The 23428-nt window shown below is 41.6% G+C and overlaps 1 protein-coding gene and 1 pseudogene across 3 annotated transcripts in view; one reads left to right on the forward strand and one right to left on the reverse strand.

Annotated features, from left to right (window-relative positions):
* The window catches only part of LOC126476428 (cyclin-G-associated kinase), a 264992-nt gene that overhangs the window by 64685 nt on the left and 176879 nt on the right, over positions 1 to 23428 (reverse strand). For all 3 annotated transcript variants that reach the window (XR_007586987.1, XM_050103541.1, XM_050103542.1), the window contains exons 18-19: positions 17174 to 17485; positions 4291 to 4522 (exon numbers count right to left, since the gene is read on the reverse strand). Coding sequence is in view for 2 of the 3 variants with exons in the window: in XM_050103541.1 (XP_049959498.1) it covers positions 4291 to 4522; positions 17174 to 17485 (544 nt within the window). In the remaining variant the exon portion in view is untranslated. The remainder of the gene's footprint in view (positions 1 to 4290; positions 4523 to 17173; positions 17486 to 23428) is intronic.
* LOC126425295 (5S ribosomal RNA) lies at positions 21864 to 21981 on the forward strand (annotated as a pseudogene).

Here is a 23428-nt window from a genome sequence, read left to right on the forward strand (position 1 = left end):
ACTGGCACAGTCTGTTCACAAGGTAGCTACTGCTGGCAATCAAGACAATCTCAGCTTGAAAATATCATTGCAGTTGGTTAGCCATTTGACTGTCTTTACCATCTATTGTCTCTTCCTTTTGAAGCTTAGTGGCTATCTAATAAGCACACAAGCCACCTCAAATTGTGTACGTCTACTGCAGTAAGTTTTGTGCCCTGGCACTGCCAATTTATTATGTTGTCTGAACTGTATAGAAATCATGCTCTTTTAGCCACATTCAGATAAATTGCCCTGTCACTCTGATGTAGACTAATGTATGTTCATAGCTGATCTCAAACTTCCAGCATTTGCAGTACAGTCAAACCTCGATATATCAAAGACAGGTCTATATCGAATTTTTTCTTCATTCCCTTCCCTTGGAAGCCCAAAACCTTGATATTTTGAAGAAAGCCCAGCATTACTTCAAAGTTTTTGGAAGGCTCTATATATCTAAGTTCAGTGGACAAAAACACTCTATATCGAAGTCCCCTCTATACAATGAAGTCTTTCATATGGTACCTCTGTATGTCGAAGTGCATGCAAATAGGGGAATCCCAATCCCTCTCCACCCTGTATTGAGGCATCAATGAGATCTGCATGCAGGTGCAATTTTATGCAGTTCTTGTTTTGGTTGCGTGTGAGCTGTAAGTGTCAGCCTGTAAGTGTCAGCCATGGGCTGTAAGCAGAAATGTCTGACAATCTTTGGAAAAAAAAATAATTAATTGCCGAAGTGAAAGCAGGAGAGAAGAAAAAGAAAGACATAGCTGCAGCGTTTGGGATTCCGGCAAGCACACTGTCAACAATCAAGAATGAAGACAACGTGATTATCATAGATGAAGGGAAAAATCAGAAACAACAATGAAAGGCTGAGTTTTCAGATATACAAGAGTGTTAAGTGCAGTGGTTCTGACAACAGAGAAACAATAAAGTGAATGTTGAACATATTTTGAAAGTAAAGGCAGATTATTTTGCAGCAGCGTTGGTATACGATGCGTTACGTGTGAGTAATGGGTTGTTTGAAAATTTCAGGAAAAGACATGGGATTGTTTTTCAAAAAGTGGGTGGGGAAAGTGTCAGTGCGGATAACAAAATTTGTTATGAGTAAAAGTTGGAATTGCAGAAGATCCTTCAAGACTGTAAACAGGATGATGCTTTTAGCACAGATGAACTTCGACTTTTTTACAAATGTATTCCAGACAAAACTAAAACTTTCTGAGGAGAATAATGTATGGGGGCTAACTATGCAAAGATCTATTAGCAGCAAATATGACCAGCACTAAAAACTCAAGCCACTTATAATTGGAAAATCTAAGGAAAGGTGATGTTTTTCCAGGTGTCAGTCATTCCCTGTGAAATACACCGTGAACAATAAAGCATAGATGACATCAAAAGTGTTTTTCGACTGGTTAAAGGATTCTGGTAGGAAAATGACTTGTGAAAATCAAAATATTCTGTCTTTGTGGACAGCTGCAGTGCACAAAATGCTATTCCTCCATTAAAATCCGTGACAGTACAATTTTTACCACCTAACACTACATCGAAATTGCAGCCCTTAGATCAAGGAATAATCGAGAATGCCAAAGAGAACTATAGATACGAAGTGGTCCGAATGACAGTCTGTAATACTGAATACTGAAAAATACAACCCTACAACAATCAACTTTTCAAATGTTAAATGAGAATACTGGATAAAGCGTGGATAAATGTGAAGGAGCAAATGATCGTCAGTTGTTTCCGGACATGTGGATTTTTGATGACAGATGAAAATGAGCAACTGGTGGATCTAACGTGTATTTAAACACGTAAAATCTCAGTTTGATTCTGACACTGGTTATGTCAGTATCCTCGAGTCTGAATGGGTGAAAGCGGTGACGTACTTTAACACCGCTTACACTCGTTTTTAAGATTTCATGGATGTGGACAGTGATGTCGCAGTAGCAGGATCACTCACATCTACATCTACATACATACTCCGCAATCCACCATACGGTGCGTGGCGGAGGGTACCTCGTACTGCAACTAGCATCTTCTCTCCCTGTTCCACTCCCAAACACAACAAGGGAAAAACGACTGCCTATATGCCTCTGTACGAGCTCTAATCTCTCTTATCTTATCTTATCTTTGTGGTCTTTCCGCAAAATATAAGTTGGCGGCAGTAAAATTGTACTGCAGTCAGCCTCAAATACTGGTTCTCTAAATTTCCTCAGTAGCGATTCACGAAAAGAACGTCTCCTTTCCTCCAGAGACTCTCACCCGAGTTCCTGAAGCATTTCTGTAACACTCGCACGATGATCAAATCTACCAGTAGCAAATCTAGCAGCCCGCCTCTGAAGTGCTTCTATGTCCTCCCTCAATCCGACCTGATAGGGATCCCAAACGCTCAAACAGTACTCAAGAATAGGTCGTATTAGTGTTTTATAAGCAGTCTCCTTTACAGATGAACCACATCATCCCAAAATTCTACCAATGAACCGAAGATGACTATCCGCCTTCCCCACAACTGCCATTACATACTTTTCCCACTTCATATCACTCTGCAATGTTACGCCCAAATATTTAACCGATGTCACTGTGTCAAGCACTACAATACTAACAGAGTATTCAAACACTTAGGGATTCTTTTTCCTATTCATCTGCATTAATTTACATTTATCTATATTTAGAGTTAGCTGCCATTCTTTACACCAATCACAAATCCTCTCCAAGTCATCTGCTATCCTCCTACAGTCACTCAACGACATCTTCCCATACACAACAGCATCATCAGCAAACAGCCGCACATTGCTATCCATCCTATCCAAAAGATCATTTATGTAGATAGAAAACAACAGCGGATCCACCACACTTCCCTGGGGCACTCCAGATGATACCCTCACCTCCGCTGAACACTCACCATCGAGGACAACGTACTGGGTTCTACAGAAGCCGAGACTGTTGACTCCATGAACACAGGGAATGAAAAAGGCAGCAACAATAACGATAAGGAAGAGGAAAAGGGGAGGTCAAAGAAGCAGTGCCAGTGATGGTGAGGCAAGCCAAAGCAGCTCTCGACACAGTCAGAGCATATTTGGAGAATTATGACCAGACAGACAGACAATGAAACTGACTGACGATGGATCAAAAGTTTAAAGCAAGCAAAAATTACAGATTACTTTCAAAACCAATGATTTGTGGGAAATTTTATGTACATACTGGTATTCTTTTACTGAATTTAATTTTTTTATAATGAAAGTATTTTATTTTAAACTTACAATTTTTTCTATTTCAGAAGAAATAAAACAATATGCATAACAATCTATCTCGATTTCTTTTTTATATTACCAAAACTAAACATAGGCCTGTATCACAAACAAATGCGAGGAAAATCACAGTACAGTAACAAAAAAATTGTGGGTTGTAATTTTTTTTTTGTGATTCCTCGTTATAATGAACCCTCGATATATCAAATGAATTTTACATACTCTAGAGATTCGATATATCGAAGTCTGACTGTGTATTGATGACACCTAGGTGGAACCCACTATGTTTATTGTTAATATATTTAATGTCAAGAAGTTTTTCCACATAATCAATGAATCCATGGTTGTGCGGTAGCAGAATGTGTGTACAGTTGTCCATCTTTCCGTCTCTTTTGCTCTTATAGAGAATAATTTGTTACTGTCTCTTTGCTGTAACCTGCAGCTCTGAAGGTGGTGCACAAGTTCTAGGGTCCCTACTTTATGTTGTGTGCATTGTAGATTCAAGTAGCCCTCAAGGCTAGCATATGTCATTTCAAATTCTTATGCATTGAGTGGTGGGATAAAGAATGCTGATATCTATTGGTGCTGGTGGGCTTCCAGCAGACTGTGTGTCCAAGTATACTGTCTTGTGGCTGGTACAATTCTAGCTTGAGAAATGACAGCAATCTGGTGTTTTTTTGTCCACATGCTTGGAAGTGCAAAGGTCACAAAAGCCTACAAAGTGTACCAGTTACTGATGATTTCACAGCTTTCATTGTTGATACTTCAATAGTGATGTGACTACATACATTTTCGTAAATGATGGGAAAATCATTTGAATACACTTCAGACAACATTTCAAAGATCAGACATTTGCATTCAGTTTTACAGAATAGTAGCAGATTATTCAGTGCCTTAGTGTTAATTCATAGCTACCCAAGAATGTAGCAATGGGTACACTACCTACGAGACTACCTACAGTTGTTACAAGCTGTCCTAAATTTACAACAATGGCAAAGTTATTTAAAATTATGCACAGAGGTATTTCAGTTACCCAAATCCGCGAAAGGATCCCGAGCCTTGCTCTCAAGATTCGGTGTGCTGGCATTTCTTGGTATACTGGGTGATGTTGGCATTAAGCCTGGACCTAATGGCTGTGATCCTTGGCCAATACCGTATGTGGGAGCACTCTGGAAGTTATCCCAACTTCCTAGAAGGTTAGGTGCTGTTGGGCGAGGTGTCACTCCAGGAACAGGGACATTAGGGATGTTACCCACACTATCTCCCTGAAATAAACAAAGTGTAGCAATGATAATGAGTCATATATATAACTGGAAAGCAGTTTATAAAAATCTTTTAGAATGAGCACATTACTGCATGTGTGAAAAATAAGGTGTCTGCAGCTGCAAGACCAATTCTTACTCTAAAAAAGAGGGGCATAGTGAATAATGGAAATGACACTTGTATGAAAATAGTATATTGCCAACCGTGATCTCGACAGTTGGTGTTGCTACTGAACACTCATGAAATACTGGTACTTCAAAGGTAGTAATTTCTATATAGACAATACAATGTTTAGAAATTATTTATAAATGTACCTAAAAATAAATAAAGGACAAGACAATAGCACTGGGGGAGAGGGGGGGGGGGGGAGGGGGAAGGAGGCGAGGGAACGAGTGAGGGGATGGTGTGCAGACGGTCAGAGCATCGGTTACATCTATCCTGAAATACCTGTTACCAAGTTTAAGTCAAGTTACAATTGGATCATAAAGTTTAAATCATCATAGTAGTTCACAAGTTTTCTCAGACTCAAATCAATATTTCTCTTCCACGGAAAATAAGTCACTACTTAAAACCATTTTGTATTTCCGTAAATTTAGCTGTGGTGTCACCTATCTCCATTCTTTGATGTACAAGATGCCCTGAAACTTATTTGAATAACTTCAACTTCTGGTCAAACGTCTTGAACCTTGGAGTCATTCTTCAAATTATTTACATTATCAGTTAAGTAGTTTAGATAAATACATAATGTCCCAATTTTGTTTTGGATCTTTCAATTTTAATTTCAGAAAAAAAACCCACTCAAATGGGATTGCTGACAGTTAAAGCAAGTAAGACAGTACCTGTGTGCAAGTATGTTCAATTAATCTGTTGTCTTTAGTTCAGTTGGGCACACTAGTGAGTATGCCAGAATCAGACACAAAGTGACTTTGTTGAGTAAGTTTTTGTCTGCGCAAGGTAATCATCAAAATTTGATAATGAAGTTGAAGTGCGAAGATAACTGAACACATTATTTCATATTGTACCACCAATAAATAACAAGATTGCAAAAAATAAAATAACAGCAGTGAGAGATAAATGGTATATGTATACTGTGGAAAAAGGACAATTCAGCAGGAAGAAAACTAACGCAGATGAAGAAAGTATGGAGGTAGGATTGCAGCCTTTCACAAGTTTACTGAAGAAAAGAAATTCCTATTGTAAGCGTTGAGAGTCTGAAACAAGCTGGTTAACACAACCAAACACCTTACATAAAACAGTTCTCTCATGTATTCTGTTGTCAATACAATGCACCTCTGTGGAGCTAGAAGCAGTCATGTCAACCAAGATTGTCGTTTAGCTAACTGACACAAAGAGAACTGTTACCTGCAAGCTGTCTTATCTAACATAGAATCACTACCTCAACACAAGAGGTAGTGGACTGAGAAAGGAGGATTATGTGCAACAAATCAGTTCCTAGAAACTCTCCAATCAACAAAATTCTCTCTGACCTTCCACAAACCAGACTTACATTTATAAAGGGGCAATGAAATGAAAATGAGACAGATGGGGAAAAAAGTAAGTAAATTATTTATTATTGCAAAAGTAATTGTGACAACTGCTGACTGTGAGAGAAAATGGTCAATGTCTTCAAGCAAAAATGTTTGCTGTAGCCTACGGAACCACGATTGTACCCTGGCATATACTACTTTGTCCAAAGCAAATCAATGGGCACCAACGTGTTAAAGCTGTTTTGTTGAAAACTGACATTTTGTGTCAGTGGCCTGAACAAAATACGGGTTGATTTTTCAAAAAAAAAAAAAAAAAAAAAAACCAACAACAACAACAACAACAACAACAACAACAACAACACTAGTTACTACTGATAATTCTACTCATGTACACCAATAGTGCTGTTACCAGTTTTGAACTGACAGGTTCATCTCCAGATGGCTATTTACATCTAGATACATATGTATTGATGTTTAGACGGGTTTTCAATTATTTATTCCCCTGGGATGTTGGTACTACTGAAAATCCTGTGACTTTTGTTGCAAAGTTGTTTGCACGGCTGACTGAGTTTCCTCCAGACTCAGTTTGTGGTGGGAGACACTTCAACCTCTATCACCCTGCCCAGCCCTGAAAGTAATTAAAAATATCGTAGCTAAGAGTAAAACCTTTTTCTCAGAGAAAAAAAGATCCATTTCAGCTATCCATATGTTGTCTTGTGATATCAGAGACAAAGAATCTGTGGGGCAAAGAATCTGCACGACTATGACTCACATGGAGACTCAGAAGGGGGGGGGGGGGGGGGAGGAGAGACACTTCACCATGATGTGAGATACTGACTAAGCCAACACAACCATAGTGCGGGCATGCTTCAATACATAGAATGAAATTTCGGATTAATCTGGTATGACCAACGTGGAGTGCCATGTAGCACTAATTTCCTTGCTACTGTACAGTTTATTAGAGGGGGCAATGCCCTACCAGATGTTGTTTCATCTCCCAGTGAGGAGAGGTCTTATTTGCACCTGCAAATCTGCACCTGGGATCATCAAAGTGAACATTGTGTGAGCAATCGCTTCTCTAACCAAACCATCAGCCAATTTATTCTCTGAGATACCCAAATGACTTGTTTCTTGTCTGTAAAAAGAATTTTATAAGTTAGCTGATTATGAAATTGTTGAATGATAATTGAATACATAAACAAGATGTGAACTGCCTTAACTGAAGAAGTAGGATCTCTACCTCGGCAAGGAGACTGTTTATGAGACTAGTCGGGAAGGTGCCAGGCCAGTCTTACTCCATAATGATGGACTGAGTCCAATAATTTCAAAGCTGAAGGTGCCACTGAGCCATAAACCTATCAAACATAGTTTAATCAGTATGAGACCAGACTCTGGTAAACTGGAGTAGAGAAGTGCAATCATCATACCAAGAAGTGTGGGCAAGGAAGCTTATATAATTAAGCTTTCACATACAGCTAGTCTTTAGTTGACAAATACGGAGCATCTATGTCAGCTTTTTAACAAAGTGGAGTGCCAAAAATCACGACTCTGCAAAAACATCCCAGTGCTGGGTAGCTAAGAGTTCTGGGTCTGGATGGACAATGGTATGATTATACAAACGCATTATTCGCGTTTTTGTGAGAGAGAACTGGAAGCCATGGAAGGCCATTCAGATGGCGCCTTGCAGCTGGTGTTCAGCCAATGCTACAGAATAAAAGTTGTCAACATATGGCATGGGGCTGACCCCTGGTGCATCGGAGACCACTAGCCCATTGATGGTGGTGAAGAGTATGACACATAGCTCACCACACATCCAAGGGAATGGCAATTGTTATGGCTCAGTCTTGAGCAATGTATGAACCAACACCAAAGAACTGGTGGGATGTAAATTGAGGACTAAAATCAATAAGAGTCTCAAAAGCCTGTCAGAGTAAATAATATTATGATGGTGCCAAGTGGTGTCATATTCCTTACGTAGGTCAAAAAATACTGCAAGGAGATGGTGGCATTTAAAAAAAATGCCTGTTGTATTGCCAATTCCAACCTAACCAAATGGCCAATTTTGGATCATCCCTCCTGGAAACAGCACAGATAGGTGGGGTAAAAAGCCTCCCCCAATTTGAGAACTCGGCATAATTGCCTGGCTACTACCTTTTAAGTAGTCTACAGAGCGAGATGGTGAGGCTAATCATTCTGTAGCTGATGAACATGGGGTTTTTGTCATGTTTAAGGATTGCAACAATGATACTGTCTCACCACTGTTAAGGGAAAACACCTTTAGCCAAATACACTTGAATACCCATAATAGATGGAGTTTTCAAATCAAGGCTTGGGGCAGACCATGTGATGAGTCAAGAGCCTGAAGCATTCCCCAGTCAGCAAAAGGTTCATAGGTCCATGGTGCACTGAGGTGACCAAAGTCATGGGATGGCAATATGTACATATAGAGATGGCAGTAGTACCACATACACAAGGCATAAAATGGCAGTTCAGTGGCAGAGCTGTCATTTGTACTCAAGGTGAGTCATGTGAAAAGGTTTCCAATGTGACTATGGCCACACGACAGGAATTAACAGACTTTGAATGGAGAGTGGCAGTTGGAGCTGGATGCATGGGACATTCCATTTCGGAAATTGTTAGGGACTTCAATATTCCAAGATCCACACATCAAGAGCGTGTTGAGAATATCGAATTTCAGGCATTACCTCTCACCACAGACAACGCAATGGCTGACAGAGCAGTGGTATCTGTGTAGAGTTGTCAGTGCTAACAGACAAGAAACACTGTGTGAAATACCGCAGAAATCAATGCGGGACATACAATGAACGTATCTGTTAGGACAGTGCAGCAAAATTTGGTGCTAATGATTTAAGAAAGTTTTAATAATGGGCTTGTAATTGTACAATAGTGGTACTTACATGCTACTGTGATGCATCTCCTTCAAAATGTCTCCTTCTGACTGAACACACCGACTCCAATGGCGTTTCCACTTTTGGAAACATTCCTGGATATTTTTTTCCTGAAATGTGTTAAGGACGCTCTCCATATTTGCCTGGATGTCTTCAATCGAGTCAAATCATTTTCCTTTCAGTGAAAATTTTAGTTTAGGAAACAGGTAGAAGACCGCAGGGGTCAAATCAGGGGAATATGGCAGTTGTGGAAGCACAGGAATTTTGAATTTGGTCAAAAATTCAATGATGGAGAAGGCACGATGAGCCGGAGTATTGTCATGGTGTAGCACCCAACTCCTGTCTTTCCACAATGCAGGCCTTTTCTTCCACACCTTTTCGCAGAAATGCTCAAGGACACTTTTGTAGTATTCCTGGTTAATTGTCTGTCCTGCAGGGGTAAATTCATGATGCACAAAACTGGTATATATATATATATATATATATATATATATATAATGGAAGGAAACATTCCACGTGGGAAAAATTATATATAAAAACAAAGATGAGGTGACTTACCGAACAAAAGCGCTGGCAGGTCGATAGACACACAAACACAAACATACACACAAAATTCAAGCTTTCGCAACAAACTGTTGCCTCATCAGGAAAGAGGGAAGGAGAGGGGAAGACGAGGGGAAGACGAAAGGAAGTGGGTTTTAAGGGAGAGGGTAAGGAGTCATTCCAATCCCGGGAGCGGAAAGACTTACCTTAGGGGGAAAAAAGGACAGGTATACACTCGCACACACGCACATATCCATCCACACATACAGACACAAGCAGACATATTTATTGGTCTTTAAATATGTCTGCTTGTGTCTGTATGTGTGGATGGATATGTGCGTGTGTGCGAGTGTATACCTGTCCTTTTTTCCCCCTAAGGTAAGTCTTTCCGCTCCCGGGATTGGAATGACTCCTTACCCTCTTCCTTAAAACCCACTTCCTTTCGTCTTCCCCTCTCCTTCCCTCTTTCCTGATGAGGCAACAGTTTGTTGCGAAAGCTTGAATTTTGTGTGTATGTTTGTGTGTCTATCGACCTGCCAGCGCTTTTGTTCGGTAAGTCACCTCATCTTTGTTTATATATATATATATATATATTTGCCTTTACAAATGTCTGCTTGTGTCTGTGTATGTGTGGATGGATATGTGTGTGTGTGCGAGTGTATACCTGTCCTTTTTTCCCCCTAAGGTAAGTCTTTCCGCTCCCGGGATTGGAATGACTCCTTACCCTCTCCCTTAAAACCCATATCCTTTTGTCTTTCCTTCTCCTTCCCTCTTTCCTGACGAGGCAACCATTGGTTGCGAAAGCTAGAATTTTGTGTGTATGTTTGTGTTTGTTTGTGTGTCTATCGACCTGCCAGCGCTTTTGTTTGGTAAGTTTCATCATCTTTCTTTTATATATATATATATATATATATATATATATATATATATATATATATATATATAGAGAGAGAGAGAGAGAGAGAGAGAGAGAGAGAGAGAGAGAGAGGGGGAAACATTCCACGTGGGGAAAAAATATATATAAAAACAAAGATGAGGTGACTTACCGAACGAAAGCGCTGGCAGGTCGATAGACACACAAACAAACACAAACATACACACAAAATTCTAGCTTTCGCAACCAACGGTTGCCTCATCAGGAAAGAGGGAAGGAGAGGGAAAGACGAAAGGATGTGGGTTTTAAGGGAGAGGGTAAGGAGTCATTCCAATCCCAAGGTAAATCTTTCCGCTCCCGGGATTGGAATGACTCCTTACCTTCTCCCTTAAAACCCACATCCTTTTGTCTTTCCCTCTCCTTCCCTCTTTCCTGATGAGGCAACAGTTTGTTGCGAAAGCTTGAATTTTGTGTGTTTGTTTGTGTGTGTGTGTGTCGACCTGCCAGCACTTTCGTTCGGTAAGTCACCTCATCTTTGTTTTTATATATAAAAAAAATCAAAGATGAGGTGACTTACCGAACGAAAGCGCTGGCAGGTCGATAGACACACAAACAAACACAAACATACACACAAAATTCAAGCTTTCGCAACAAACTGTTGCCTCATCAGAAAAGAGGGAAGGAGAGGGGGAAGACGAAAGGAAGTGGGTTTTAAGGGAGAGGGTAAGGAGTCATTCCAATCCCGGGATCGGAAAGACTTACCTTAGGGGGAAAAAAGGACAGGTATACACTCGCACACACGCACATATCCATCCACACATACAGACACAAGCAGACATATTTAAAGACAAAGAGTTTGGGCAGAGATGTCAGTCGAGGCAGAAGTGTAGAGGCAAAGAAGTTGTTGAAAGACAGGTGAGGTACGAGTGGCGGCAACTTGAAATTAGCGGAGATTGAGGCCTGGCGGATGACGAGAAGAGAGGATATACTGAAGGGCAAGTTCCCATCTCCGGAGTTCGGATAGGTTGGTGTTGGTGGGAAGTATCCAGATAACCCGGACGGTGTAACACTGTGCCAAGATGTGCTGGCTGTGCACCAAGGCATGTTTAGCCACAGGGTGATCCTCATTACCAACAAACACTGTCTGCCTGTGTCCATTCATGCGAATGGACAGTTTGTTGCTGGTCATTCCCACATAGAATGCATCACAGTGTAGGCAGGTCAGTTGGTAAATCACGTGGGTGCTTTCACACGTGGCTCTGCCTTTGATCGTGTACACCTTCCGGGTTACAGGACTGGAGTAGGTGGTGGTGGGAGGGTGCATGGGACAGGTTTTGCATCGGGGGCGGTTACAAGGATAGGAGCCAGAGGGTAGGGAAGGTGGTTTGGGGATTTCATAGGGATGAACTAACAGGTTACGAAGGTTAGGTGGACGGCGGAAAGACACTCTTGGCGGAGTGGGGAGGATTTTATGAAGGATGGATCTCATTTCAGGGCAGGATTTGAGGAAGTCGTATCCCTGCTGGAGAGCCACATTCAGAGTCTGGTCCAGTCCCGGAAAGTATCCTGTCACAAGTGGGGCACTTTTGTGTTTTTTCTGTGGGGGATTCTGGGTTTGAGGGGACGAGGAAGTGGCTCTGGTTATTTGCTTCTGTACCAGGTCGGGAGGGTAGTTGCGGGATGCGAAAGCTGTTTTCAGGTTGTTGGTGTACTGATTCAGGGATTCCGGACTGGAGCAGATTCGTTTGCCACGAAGACCTAGGCTGTAGGGAAGGGACCGTTTGATGTGGAATGGGTGGCAGCTGTCATAATGGAGGTACTGTTGCTTGTTGGTGGGTTTGATGTGGACGGACGTGTGAAGTTGGCCATTGGACAGGTGGAGGTCGACGTCAAGGAAAGTGGCATGGGATTTGGAATAGGACCAGGTGAATCTGATGGAACCAAAGGAGTTGAGGTTGGAGAGGAAATTCTGGAGTTCTTCTTCACTGTGAGTCCAGATCATAAAGATGTCATCAATAAATCTGTACCAAACTTTGGGTTGGCAGACTTGGGTAACCAAGAAGGCTTCCTCTAAGCGACCCATGAATAGGTTGGCACACGAGGGGGCCATCCTGGTACCCATGGCTGTTCCCTTTAATTGTTGGTATGTCTGGCCTTCAAAAGTGAAGAAGTTGTGGGTCAGGATGAAGCTGGCTAAGGTAATGAGGAAAGAGGTTTTAGGTAGGGTGGTAGGTGATCGGCGTGAAAGGAAATGCTCCATCGCAGCGAGGCCCTGGACGTGCGGAATATTTGTGTATAAGGACATAGCATCAATGGTTACAAGGATGGTTTCCGGGGGTAACAGATTGGGTAAGGATTCCAGGCGTTCAAGAAAGTGGTTGGTGTCTTTGATGAAGGATGGGAGACTGCATGTAATGGGTTGAAGGTGTTGATCTACGTAGGCAGAGATACGTTCTGTGGGGGCTTGGTAACCAGCTACAATGGGGCGGCCGGGATGATTGGGTTTGTGGATTTTAGGAAGAAGGTAGAAGGTAGGGGTGCGGGGTGTCGGTGGGGTCAGGAGGTTGATGGAGTCAGGTGAAAGGTTTTGCAGGGGGCCTAAGGTTCTGAGGATTCCTTGAAGCTCCGCCTGGACATCGGGAATGGGGTTACCTTGGCAAACTTTGTATGTGGTGTTGTCTGAAAGCTGACGCAGTCCCTCAGCCACATACTCCCGACGATCAAGTACCACGGTTGTGGAACCCTTGTCCGCCGGAAGAATGACGATGGATCGGTCAGCCTTCAGATCACGGATAGCCTGGGCTTCAGCAGTGGTGATGTTGGGTGTAGGATTAAGGTTTTTTAAGAAGGATTGAGATGCAAGGCTGGAAGTCAGAAATTCCTGGAAGGTTTGGAGAGGGTGATTTTGAGGAAGAGGAGGTGGGTCCCGCTGTGACGGAGGACGGAACTGTTCCAGGCAGGGTTCAATTTGGATGGTGTCTTGAGAAGTCGGATCATTAGAAGTAGGATTAGGATCATTTTTCTTCGTGGCAAAGTGATACTTCCAGCAGAGAGTACGGGTGTAGGACAGTAAATCTTTGACGAGGGCTGTTTGGTTGAATCTGGGAGTGGGGCTGAAGGTGAGGCCTTTGGATAGGACAGAGGTTTCAGATTGGGAGAGAGGTTTGGAGGAAAGGTTGACTACTGAATTAGGGTGTTGTGTTTCCAGATTGTGTTGATCGGAATTTTGAGGTTTTGGAGGGAGTGGAGCTGGAAGTGGGAGATTGAGTAGATGGGAGAGACTGGGTTTGTGTGCAATGGAGGAGGTGGAGGTTTGCTGGAAAGGTTGTGAAGGGTGAGTGAGTTGCCTTTCCAGAGGTGGGAAACCAGGAGATTGGATAGTTTTTTGAGGTGGAGGGTGGCATGCTGTTCTAATTTACGGTTGGCCTGTAGGAGGATGCTCTGGACAGCCGGTGTGGATGTGGGAGAGGAAAGATTAAGGACTTTTATTAAGGATAGGAGTTGACGGGTGTGTTCATTGGCTGAGTTGATGTGTAGGTGGAGGATTAGGTGGGTGAGGGCAATGGATTGTTCAGTTTGGAACTGGTATAGGGACTGATGGAAGGAAGGGTTGCAGCCAGAGATGGGAACTTTAAGTGTGAGGCCTTTGGGGGTGATGCCAAATGTCAGACAAGCCTGAGAAAATAGAATATGAGAGCGTAATCTGGCTAGGGCGAAGGCATGTTTGCGGAGGGAATGTAAATAAAACTTAATGGGGTCGTTGTGGGGGTGTTGTGAGGGTGACATGGTATTAGAAGGTGAAAGTGTAACATGAGGTGAAATGAAAATGAAAATAAAAATATATGGGGAGAGATAAAGGTGAACCGGAAAGTAACTGGAGATCTGGAATGAAAAAAGGCGAAAAGGTGTTGGTTACAGCTGGGCTATGTTGGACTTGGGTTGGTAGACAACGATGTGCATAAAGGTTAGGTGGTTGTGTTGCCGCCAAAGCACGTTAAAGGACGGAGAAATTCGGGAAAATTTCGAAAAAACTGCGTATAGTATATTAAAAGGAGTGGTATTGTGGTGGCAGATTATGAAAATGAGGCTAACAATTGTCTGACGAAGAAATAATGACGTTAAAACCTGTGGGAAGCGGCTAAAAATTTTAAGTGATGTGGGAAAAACGGAAATGGAAATAAAGCGAAAGTTATTAGAACAGGCCAAAATGGTTGTTTAAAAGGTGAAAGGAGCTGTTTGTGAACTAGAAACGGTGGATATTATAGCGGCGGTAGTGCTGAAAGCGGCAAAAAAAAAAAAAAATTTTTTGGTTATGGTTTGGAAGTGGGTTACGTATTATTGAGTATATATATAGGCGGGATAAAATAGTATAGCAGATTACGGTGAAAAGGAGAAGGTGAATACAAAGTGAAACTACTGGTAAAAACAGAAAGAGGAAAATAAGATGACAGAAAAGATTTCGAAATGCAACAGTGACAATAACAAACGTAATTGTTGGATTCAAATTAATGATATCAATATAATAGAAGGAAATATTCCACGTGGGAAAAATTATATATAAAATCAAAGATGAGGTGACTTACCGAACGAAAGCGCTGGCAGGTCGATAGACACACAAACAAACACAAACATACACACAAAATTCAAGCTTTCGCAACAAACTGTTGCCTCATCAGGAAAGAGGGAAGGAGAGGGGAAGACGAAAGGAAGTGGGTTTTAAGGGAGAGGGTAAGGAGTCATTCCAATCCCGGGAGTTTTCCCCCTAAGGTAAGTCTTTCCGCTCCCGGGATTGGAATGACTCCTTATCCTCTCCCTTAAAACCCACTTCCTTTCGTCTTCCCCTCTCCTTCCCTCTTTCCTGATGAGGCAACAGTTTGTTGCGAAAGCTTGAATTTTGTGTGTATGTTTGTGTTTGTTTGTGTGTCTATCGACCTGCCAGCGCTTTCGTTCGGTAAGTCACCTCATCTTTGATTTTATATATAATTTTTCCCACGTGGAATATTTCCTTCTATATATATATATATATATCGTCCTGACGAGGCAACCATTGGTTGCGAAAGCTAGAATTTTGTGTGTATGTTTGTGTTTGTTTGTGTGTCTATCGACCTGCCAGCGCTTTTGTTTGGTAAGTTTCATCATCTTTCTTTTTAGATATATTTTTCCCACGTGGAATGTTTCCCTCTATTATATATATATATATATATATATATATATATATATATATATATATATAAAAAAACAAAGATGATGTGACTTACCAAATGGAAGTGCTGGCAGGTCGACAGACACACAAACAAGCACAAACATACACACAAAATTCAAGCTTTCGCAACAAACTGTTGCCTCATCAGGTAGGAGGGAAAGACGAAAGGATGTGGGTTTTAAGGGAGAGGGTAAGGAGTCATTCCAATCCCGGGAGCGGAAAGACTTACCTTAGGGGGAAAGAAGGACGGGTATACACTCGCGCACACACACACATATCCATCCACACATAGACACAAGCAGACATATCCTGGTGAACCTGGAGTCTTCCACTGTGAAGACTGCACTTTGGTTTCAGGATCATATCCATATACCTACAGTTTTCCACCTGTAATTACCATATTTCACAAATCTGGGTCATTTTTAGTCTGATTAATCAGTTCTTGACACACTTCAAGTTGGTATTGTCTCTGGTCAATTGAAAACACGTTTGGAATGAATTTTGTGGACACTCTACACATGTTCAGATCTTCAGTTAAAAATGAACTGCATAGAAACTTAAGTTCATCAGCAATCTCTGTAATTGTAAGTCTAAGATCAGAGCGCACTAAGTCGTGAAGTTTCACAACATTTTCATTCATTTTTGAGGTGGAAGGACGACCGGACTGTGGTTCATCTTCAAATGATTCATGGCCATTTTTACATCTGTTGAACCAGACAAAAACATTTTACTGGCTCCTACAATTATCTCCAAAAGCAGTTTTTAATAGTTCGTAAGTCTCAGAAGCTGATTTCCCAGTTTTAAAACAAAATTTAACACAAACTCGTTGCTTCATTTTTTCGTCCATTTTCACACAGTTAGAATCCGGCAACATGCCCTATCAGACCCGCACTCAACCAGCTGCCACAATGAACTGAATAAAGGAAATGCAATTTTCTGTCAGAGGACATTCAAGAACAAGACAATGACTCACTCCCCACCCTCCGTGTACCTGCCCGCCAAACCAGTAAGCAGCGGACCCATTGGCAACAGACGACTGATGCAAGTACCTTTGCTAAAAGCACAACGCCCTCTGCAGCACCTCTCCTGGGCTAGTGAGCACATTAGTTGGATCCTAGACATTAGGAAAATCATGGCCTGGTTGGCAGCGTCTGAGTCTGGTGCAGACCCCACAAAACCAAGGACTCAAGTTGTCAACAAGTCACTGTGCAAGCAGATGGTGGCTCCGTAATGGCGTGGACCATGTTTACATGGAGTACTGTGTCCTCTGATCCAACTGAATGATCACTGACTGGGTATGGTTATGTTCAACTACTTGGAGATCACTTGCAGCCATTTGTGAGCTTTTCATGTTCCCAAACAAAAATGGAATTTTTATGAATGATAATGCACCTTGTCACTGGGCCACAATTGCTCACAACTGGTTCAAGGAACATTCTGGGCAAATGATTTGGCCACCTATCGAACATTCATGGAACATAATCGAGAGGTAGGAAGAGATCTCCAACTCTGGAAATGAACAGCAGGAAACAACCACCACTCAAGGCACTGTAATGGCATCCCACATTTAACTTAAAAAATGGTGGGAAAATAAATATTTCTACATGCAGTATGTGACATACAGAACATATACAAACCTGTAGGTTGTTGCCAAAAGGGTCAAATAGCATGTTTTGTGGCACTGATTGTGCAACTGAAGGGCCCTGTAGTAAGTCCTCCAGTCCACTAGATGTTTTCCCTAAACCACCCAGCAAATCAGCTGTTTGATCACTGCTATTTATCTTCTCTCCACCCATACTGGCAGTAATGTTAAGCAGATCCACACCATCTCCTGCTCCTCCAATGTCCAACAAATTTGCCTCAACAGTTGGCTGTTGTGGCAATTCTGATGTAGGTTTTGGAGAACTTGACAAGCCATCAGGAACTCCCCTCTGGTCTTCCTCGTGTTCCTGTTTAATGCATAAAATCATGATTTAATATTTGATATATTTCCAATGATACAACAATAAATAACATACATCATTAATAAAAATAAAAAAAGTTAAACTAAAGAAATGTAAGAACTGTCAAAAGACGTTTCATTCCAACCACTTGACAGTCCTGCAGAAAAGAATATGTCCAATATAAAAATGGAATGTCCGGGGTGGAACAACAACAGTATTACGAAAAGCACAAATCATTACTCACCACAAAGAGAAGGGATTGAGTCGCAGACAAGCACAATGAAAAGACTACTAAACATTCACTTTTTTTTTCCAAAATAGAAAGCACATACACATTCACACAAGCACAGCTCACACACACATGGCCAATGTCTCCGGTCGCTGTGGCCTGTTTGCGGATTCAGTCAGGCCATAGTGGCTGGAAACAGTGGCCATTGGGTGTGTTGTTGTTGTTGTTGTTGTTGTTGGTGTGTGTGTGTGTTTTTTTTTTTTTTTTTTTGGTTGGTTGAAAGCTAAACTGTTTAGTGGTCTTTGCATTGTACCTGCCTCCAACTCAACATATCCTCTATGTTCTCTATGTTCAATATGTTGTTGTTGTTGTTGTTGTGGTCTTCAGTCCTGAGACTGGTTTGATGCAGCTCTCCACGCTACTCTATCCTGTGCAAGCTTCTTCATCTCCCAGTACGTACTGCAGCCTACATCCCTCTGAATCTGCTTAGTGTATTCATCTCTTTGTCTCCCTCTACGATTCTTATCCTCCACGCTGCCCTCCAATACTAAATTGGTGATCCCTTGATGCCTCAGAACATGTCCTACCAACCAATCCCTCCTTCTAGTCAAGTTGTGCCACAAACTCCTCTTCTCCCAAATCCTATTCAGTACCTCCTCATTAGTTATGTGATCTACCCATCTAATCTTCAGCATTCGTCTATAGCACCACATTTCGAAAGCTTCTATTCTCTTCTTGTCCAAACTAGCTATCGTCCATGTTTCACTTCCACACATGGCTACACTCCATACATATACTTCCAGAAACGACTTCCTGACACTCAAATCTATACTCTATGTTAACAAATTTCTCTTCTTCAGAAACGCTTTCCTTACCATTGCCAGTCTACATTTTATATCCTCTCTGCTTCGACCATCATCAGTTATTTTGCTCCCCAAATAGCAAAACTCCTTTACTACTTTGAGTGTCTCATTTTCTAACCTAATCCCCTCAGCATCACCCGACTTAATTCAACTACATTCCATTATCCTCGTTTTGCTTTTGTTGATGTTCATCTTATATCCTCCTTTCAAGACACTGTCCATTCTGTTCAACTGCTCTTACAAGTCCTTTACTGTCTCTGACAGAATTACAATGTCATCGGCGAACCTCAAAGTTTTTATTTCTTCTCCATGGACTTTCATACCTACTCCGAATTTTTCTTTAGTTTCCTTTACTGCTTGCTCAATATACAGATTGAACAACATGGGGGAGAGCCTACAACCCCGTCTCACTCCCTTCCCAACCACTGTTTCCCTTTCATGCCCCTCAGCTCTTGTAACTGCCATCTGGTTTCTGTACAAATTGTAAATAGCCTTTCGCTCCCTGTATTTTACCCCTGCCACCTCCAGAATTTGAAAGAGTATTCCAGTCAACATTGTCAAAAGCTTTTTCTAGGTCTACAAATGCTAGAAACGTAGGTTTGCCTTTTCTTAATCTAGCTTCTAAAATAAGTCGTAAGGTCAGTATTGCCTCACATGTTCCCATATTTCTACGGAATCCAAACTGATCTTCCCCAAGGTCGGCTTCTACCAGTTTTTCCATTCGTCTGTAAAGAATTCGCATTAGTATTTTACAGTCGTGACTTACTGAACTGGTAGTTTGGTAATTTTCACATCTGTCAACGCCTGCTTTCTTTGGGATTGGAATTATTATATTCTTCTTGAAGTCTGAGTGTATTTCGCCTGTCTCATACATTTTGCTCACCAGATGGTAGAGTTTTGTCCGGACTGGCTCTCACGAGGCTGTCAGTAGTTCTGATGGAATGTTGTCTACTCCCGGGGCCTTGTTTCGACTTAGGTCTTTCAGTGCTCTATCAAACTCTTCACGCAGTATCATACCTCCCATTTCATCTTCATCTACATCCTCTTCCATTTCTATAACATTGTCCTCAAGTACATCGCCCTTGTATAGACCCTCTATATACTTCTTCCACCTTTCTGCTTTCCCTTCTTTGCTTAGAATTGGGTTCACATCTGAGCTCTTGATATTCATACAAGTCGTTCTCTTTTCTCCAAAGGTCTCTTTAATCTTCCTGTAGGCAGTATCTATCTTACCTCTAGTGAGATAAGCCTCTACATCCTTAATTTGTCCTCTAGCCATCCTGCTTAGCCATTTTGCACTTCCTATCGATCTCATTTTTGAGACGTTTGTATTCCTTTTTGCCTGCTTCATTTACTGCATTTTTATATTTTCTCCTTTCGTCAATTAAATTCAATATTTCTTCTGTCACCCAAGGATTTCTACTAGCCCTCGTTTTTTTACCTACTTGATCCTCTGCTGCCTTCACTACTTCATCCATCAGAGCTACCCATTCTTCTTGTACTGTATTTCTTTCCCCCATTCCTGTCAATTGTTTCCTTATGCTCTCCCTGAAACTCTGTACAGCCTCTGGTTTAGTCAGTTTATCCAGGTCCCATCTCCTTAAATTCCCACCTATTTGCAGTTTCTTCAGTTTTAATCTACAGTTCATAACCAATAGATTGTGGTCAGAGTCCACAACTGCCCCTGGAAATGTCTTAAAATTTAAAACCTGATTCCTAAATCTCTGTCTTACCATTATATAATCTATCTGATACCTTTTAGTATCTCCAGTCTTCTTCTATGTACACATCATTCTTTTATGATTCTTGAACCAAGCTTTAGCTATGATTAAGTTGTGCTCTGTGCAAAATTCCACCAGGCGGCTTCCTCTTTCATTTCTTAACCCCAATCCATATTCACCTACTATGTTTCCCTCTCTCCCTTTTCCTACTCTCAAATTCCAGTCACCCATGACTATTAAATTTTCGTCTCCCTTCACTATCTGAATAATTTCTTTTATTTCATCATACATTTCTTCAATTTCTTCGTCATCTGCAGAGCTAGATGGCATATAGACTTGTACTACTGTCATAGGCGTGGGCTTCGTGTCTATCTTGGCCACAACAATGCATTCGCTGTGCTGTTTGTAGTAGCTTACCCGCATTCCTATTGTTTTATTCATTATTAAACCTACTCCTGCATTACCCCTATTTGATTTTGTATTTATAACCCTGTATTCACCTGACCAGAAGTCTTGTTCCTCCTGCCACCGAACTTCACTAATTCCAACTATATCCAACTTTAACCTATCCATTTCCCTTTTTAAATTTTCTAACCTACCTGCCCGATTAAGGGATCTGACATTCCATGCTCCGATCCGCAGAATGCCAGTTTTCTTTCTCCTGATAACGACGTCCTCCTGAGTAGTCCCCGCCTGGAGATCCGAATGGGGGACTATTTCACCTCCAGAATATTTTACCCAAGAGGACGCCATCATCATTTATCCATACAGTAAAGCTGCATGCCCTCGGGTAAATTACGGCCGTAGTTTCCCCTTGCTTTCAGTCATTCGCAGTACCAGCACAGCACAGCACAGCACAGCACAGCACAGCACAGCACAGCACAGCACAGCACAGCACAGCACAGCAAGGCCGTTTTGGTTAGTGTTACAAAGCCAGATCAGTCGATCATCCAGACTGTTGCCCCTGCAACTACTGAAAAGGCTGCTGCCCCTTTTCAGGATCCATATGTTTGTCTGGCCTCTCAACAGATACCCCTCCGTTGTGGTTGCACCTACGGTACGGCTATCTGTATTGCTGAGGCACGCAACCCACCCCACCAACGGCAAGGTCTATGGTTCATGGGGGGGATGTTCAATATAAAGCTTTTGAAATCGGTAATTCATCAGGAGCAGAATAGTTGAGAAAATGGAGGTTTGGAAAAGTGGTACAAGTGGCAAAGAAAAGTAACTCGTAATCCTGTGCAAAGGGAAACAATTGATAGGAATTAGAGTTATGAATAGAATATAATATGTAACATTGAAGTTCCAGGCAACCAATAGGCCAAAAGTAAGAGGCATAAACAAAAATGTAAAGTAATCTTATAATCCACAAATCCAGAAACTAAATACAAAAGGGAGAGGCATGAAGAGCATTTACAAAATAAAAGTGAGAAGGAGAAACTTTAATAAAAAAGGGGAGTGTGTGCTTGTGGATGAACAAGTCATAAAAATATTGAGATATCTGGTGTTAAGCTGGTTTCTATATGAAAGAGAACCAGCAATTGACAAAAGAACTGAGTAGAAGTAGGACCGCCAACGGCCTTGCCGCAGGGGTAACACCGGTTCCCATCAGATCACCGAAGTTAAGCGCTGTCGGGCTGGGCTAGCACTTGGATGGGTGACCATCTGGTCTGTTGAGCAGTGTTGGCAAGTGGGGTGCACTCAGCCCTTGTGAGGCAAATTGAGGAGCTGCTTGATTGAGAAGTGGCGGCTCCGGTCTCGGAAACTGACATACGGCCGGGAGAGCGGAGTGCTGACCACATGCCCCTCTATATCCGCATCCAGTGACACCTATGACAAGGTGGTCAATCGGCACTGTTGGGCCTTCATGGCTTGTTTGGGAGGAGGAGAAGTAGAAACTGTTATATGCAGATTCATTACTTGAGTTTTTGCGCACATGCGATTTTAGTTATAAGCTCAGCTATTAACAGCATACGGAAGCAGTAATGCAGCAGCACATCTCAAAACAAATCTTCTATCGTGCTTATTGAGACGTCAATCTTCAGTTCAGGTCAGCAGAGATGTGAAGTTGCACTTGACAAAGTCTGCATTTAAAATGTTGGGTAAAAGGAAAGAAAGTGAGGGAAACAAGAATGTATGAATGTCATGTATACTAGAAACAGAGGTGAAGTTTTGGACAGCTTTGAGATAGGTGAACGTATTGTTGACATTCATCATGCCTTGGTACTTAGTGGATACACTACGAGAGCTATTTGTTACAATGTGGAATCAATTAAAAAATCTTCTTGAACCTGAAAGACTTAAGTGAGACAAGAGTGACCAATGTCGCTTGGAGGTGACAGAGAATGGAAAAGGTACTATGCCACTGGACTGAATACCACAACTAATAGCACATGCTTCTCTCCGGAGCTGCTATTCAAGCTAAAACCAAGAACTCGTTTTCAGACTTTACGAACGAAGAAGATTATCCAGCACCTTTCTCAGCCAATTCAGATTGATTTGATCATTTAAAGCATTGTTTTGGCTTTCAAGACATTAAAATGACAGGAGAGGCAGCTGTGGCACATGAAGTTGGAGCCAAAGATTTTAAAAGAGAATAAAAAAAACTGTGAAAGAAAAAGGTTATACTGTGAAGCAGGTTTCTGACTTTGATGAAGCAGGATTATTTTGGAAAAGAGTATCTAGCCACATGTTTATCACTACTGGAGGAAAAAACAGTACCTGGATTTAAGGCTGCAAAGGACTGATGTACCCTTCTTTTCAGAGGAAATGCTGCAGGCAATTTAATATTAAAACCCATTATGATCTAACACACTCAAAATCCTAGAGCACTAAAGGGCTGTGAAGAACAGGCTCAGAGTTCATTGGAGAGGGAATAAAAAATGTTGGACGACTTCTGCTCCTTTCAGTGACTATTTTGTTAATGAACTGAATAGAGAACTTAAGGCTTACTGTGAGAAAGAACAAACCCCTTTTAAAATTCTCTTCCCCTCTGATAATGTTCACAGCCTCCACTTTCCATTACTGATTCAAATAAAAACCCTGAAGTCCTTTTTCTGTCACCAAACACCATATGTATCCTGTCACACATGGACCAGGGAATTATTTGTACATTCGAGGCAATCTGTCTGCATAA

The sequence above is a fragment of the Schistocerca serialis genome, chromosome 1, assembly GCF_023864345.2.
Source record: "Schistocerca serialis cubense isolate TAMUIC-IGC-003099 chromosome 1, iqSchSeri2.2, whole genome shotgun sequence".
NCBI lineage: Eukaryota > Metazoa > Arthropoda > Insecta > Orthoptera > Acrididae > Schistocerca > Schistocerca serialis.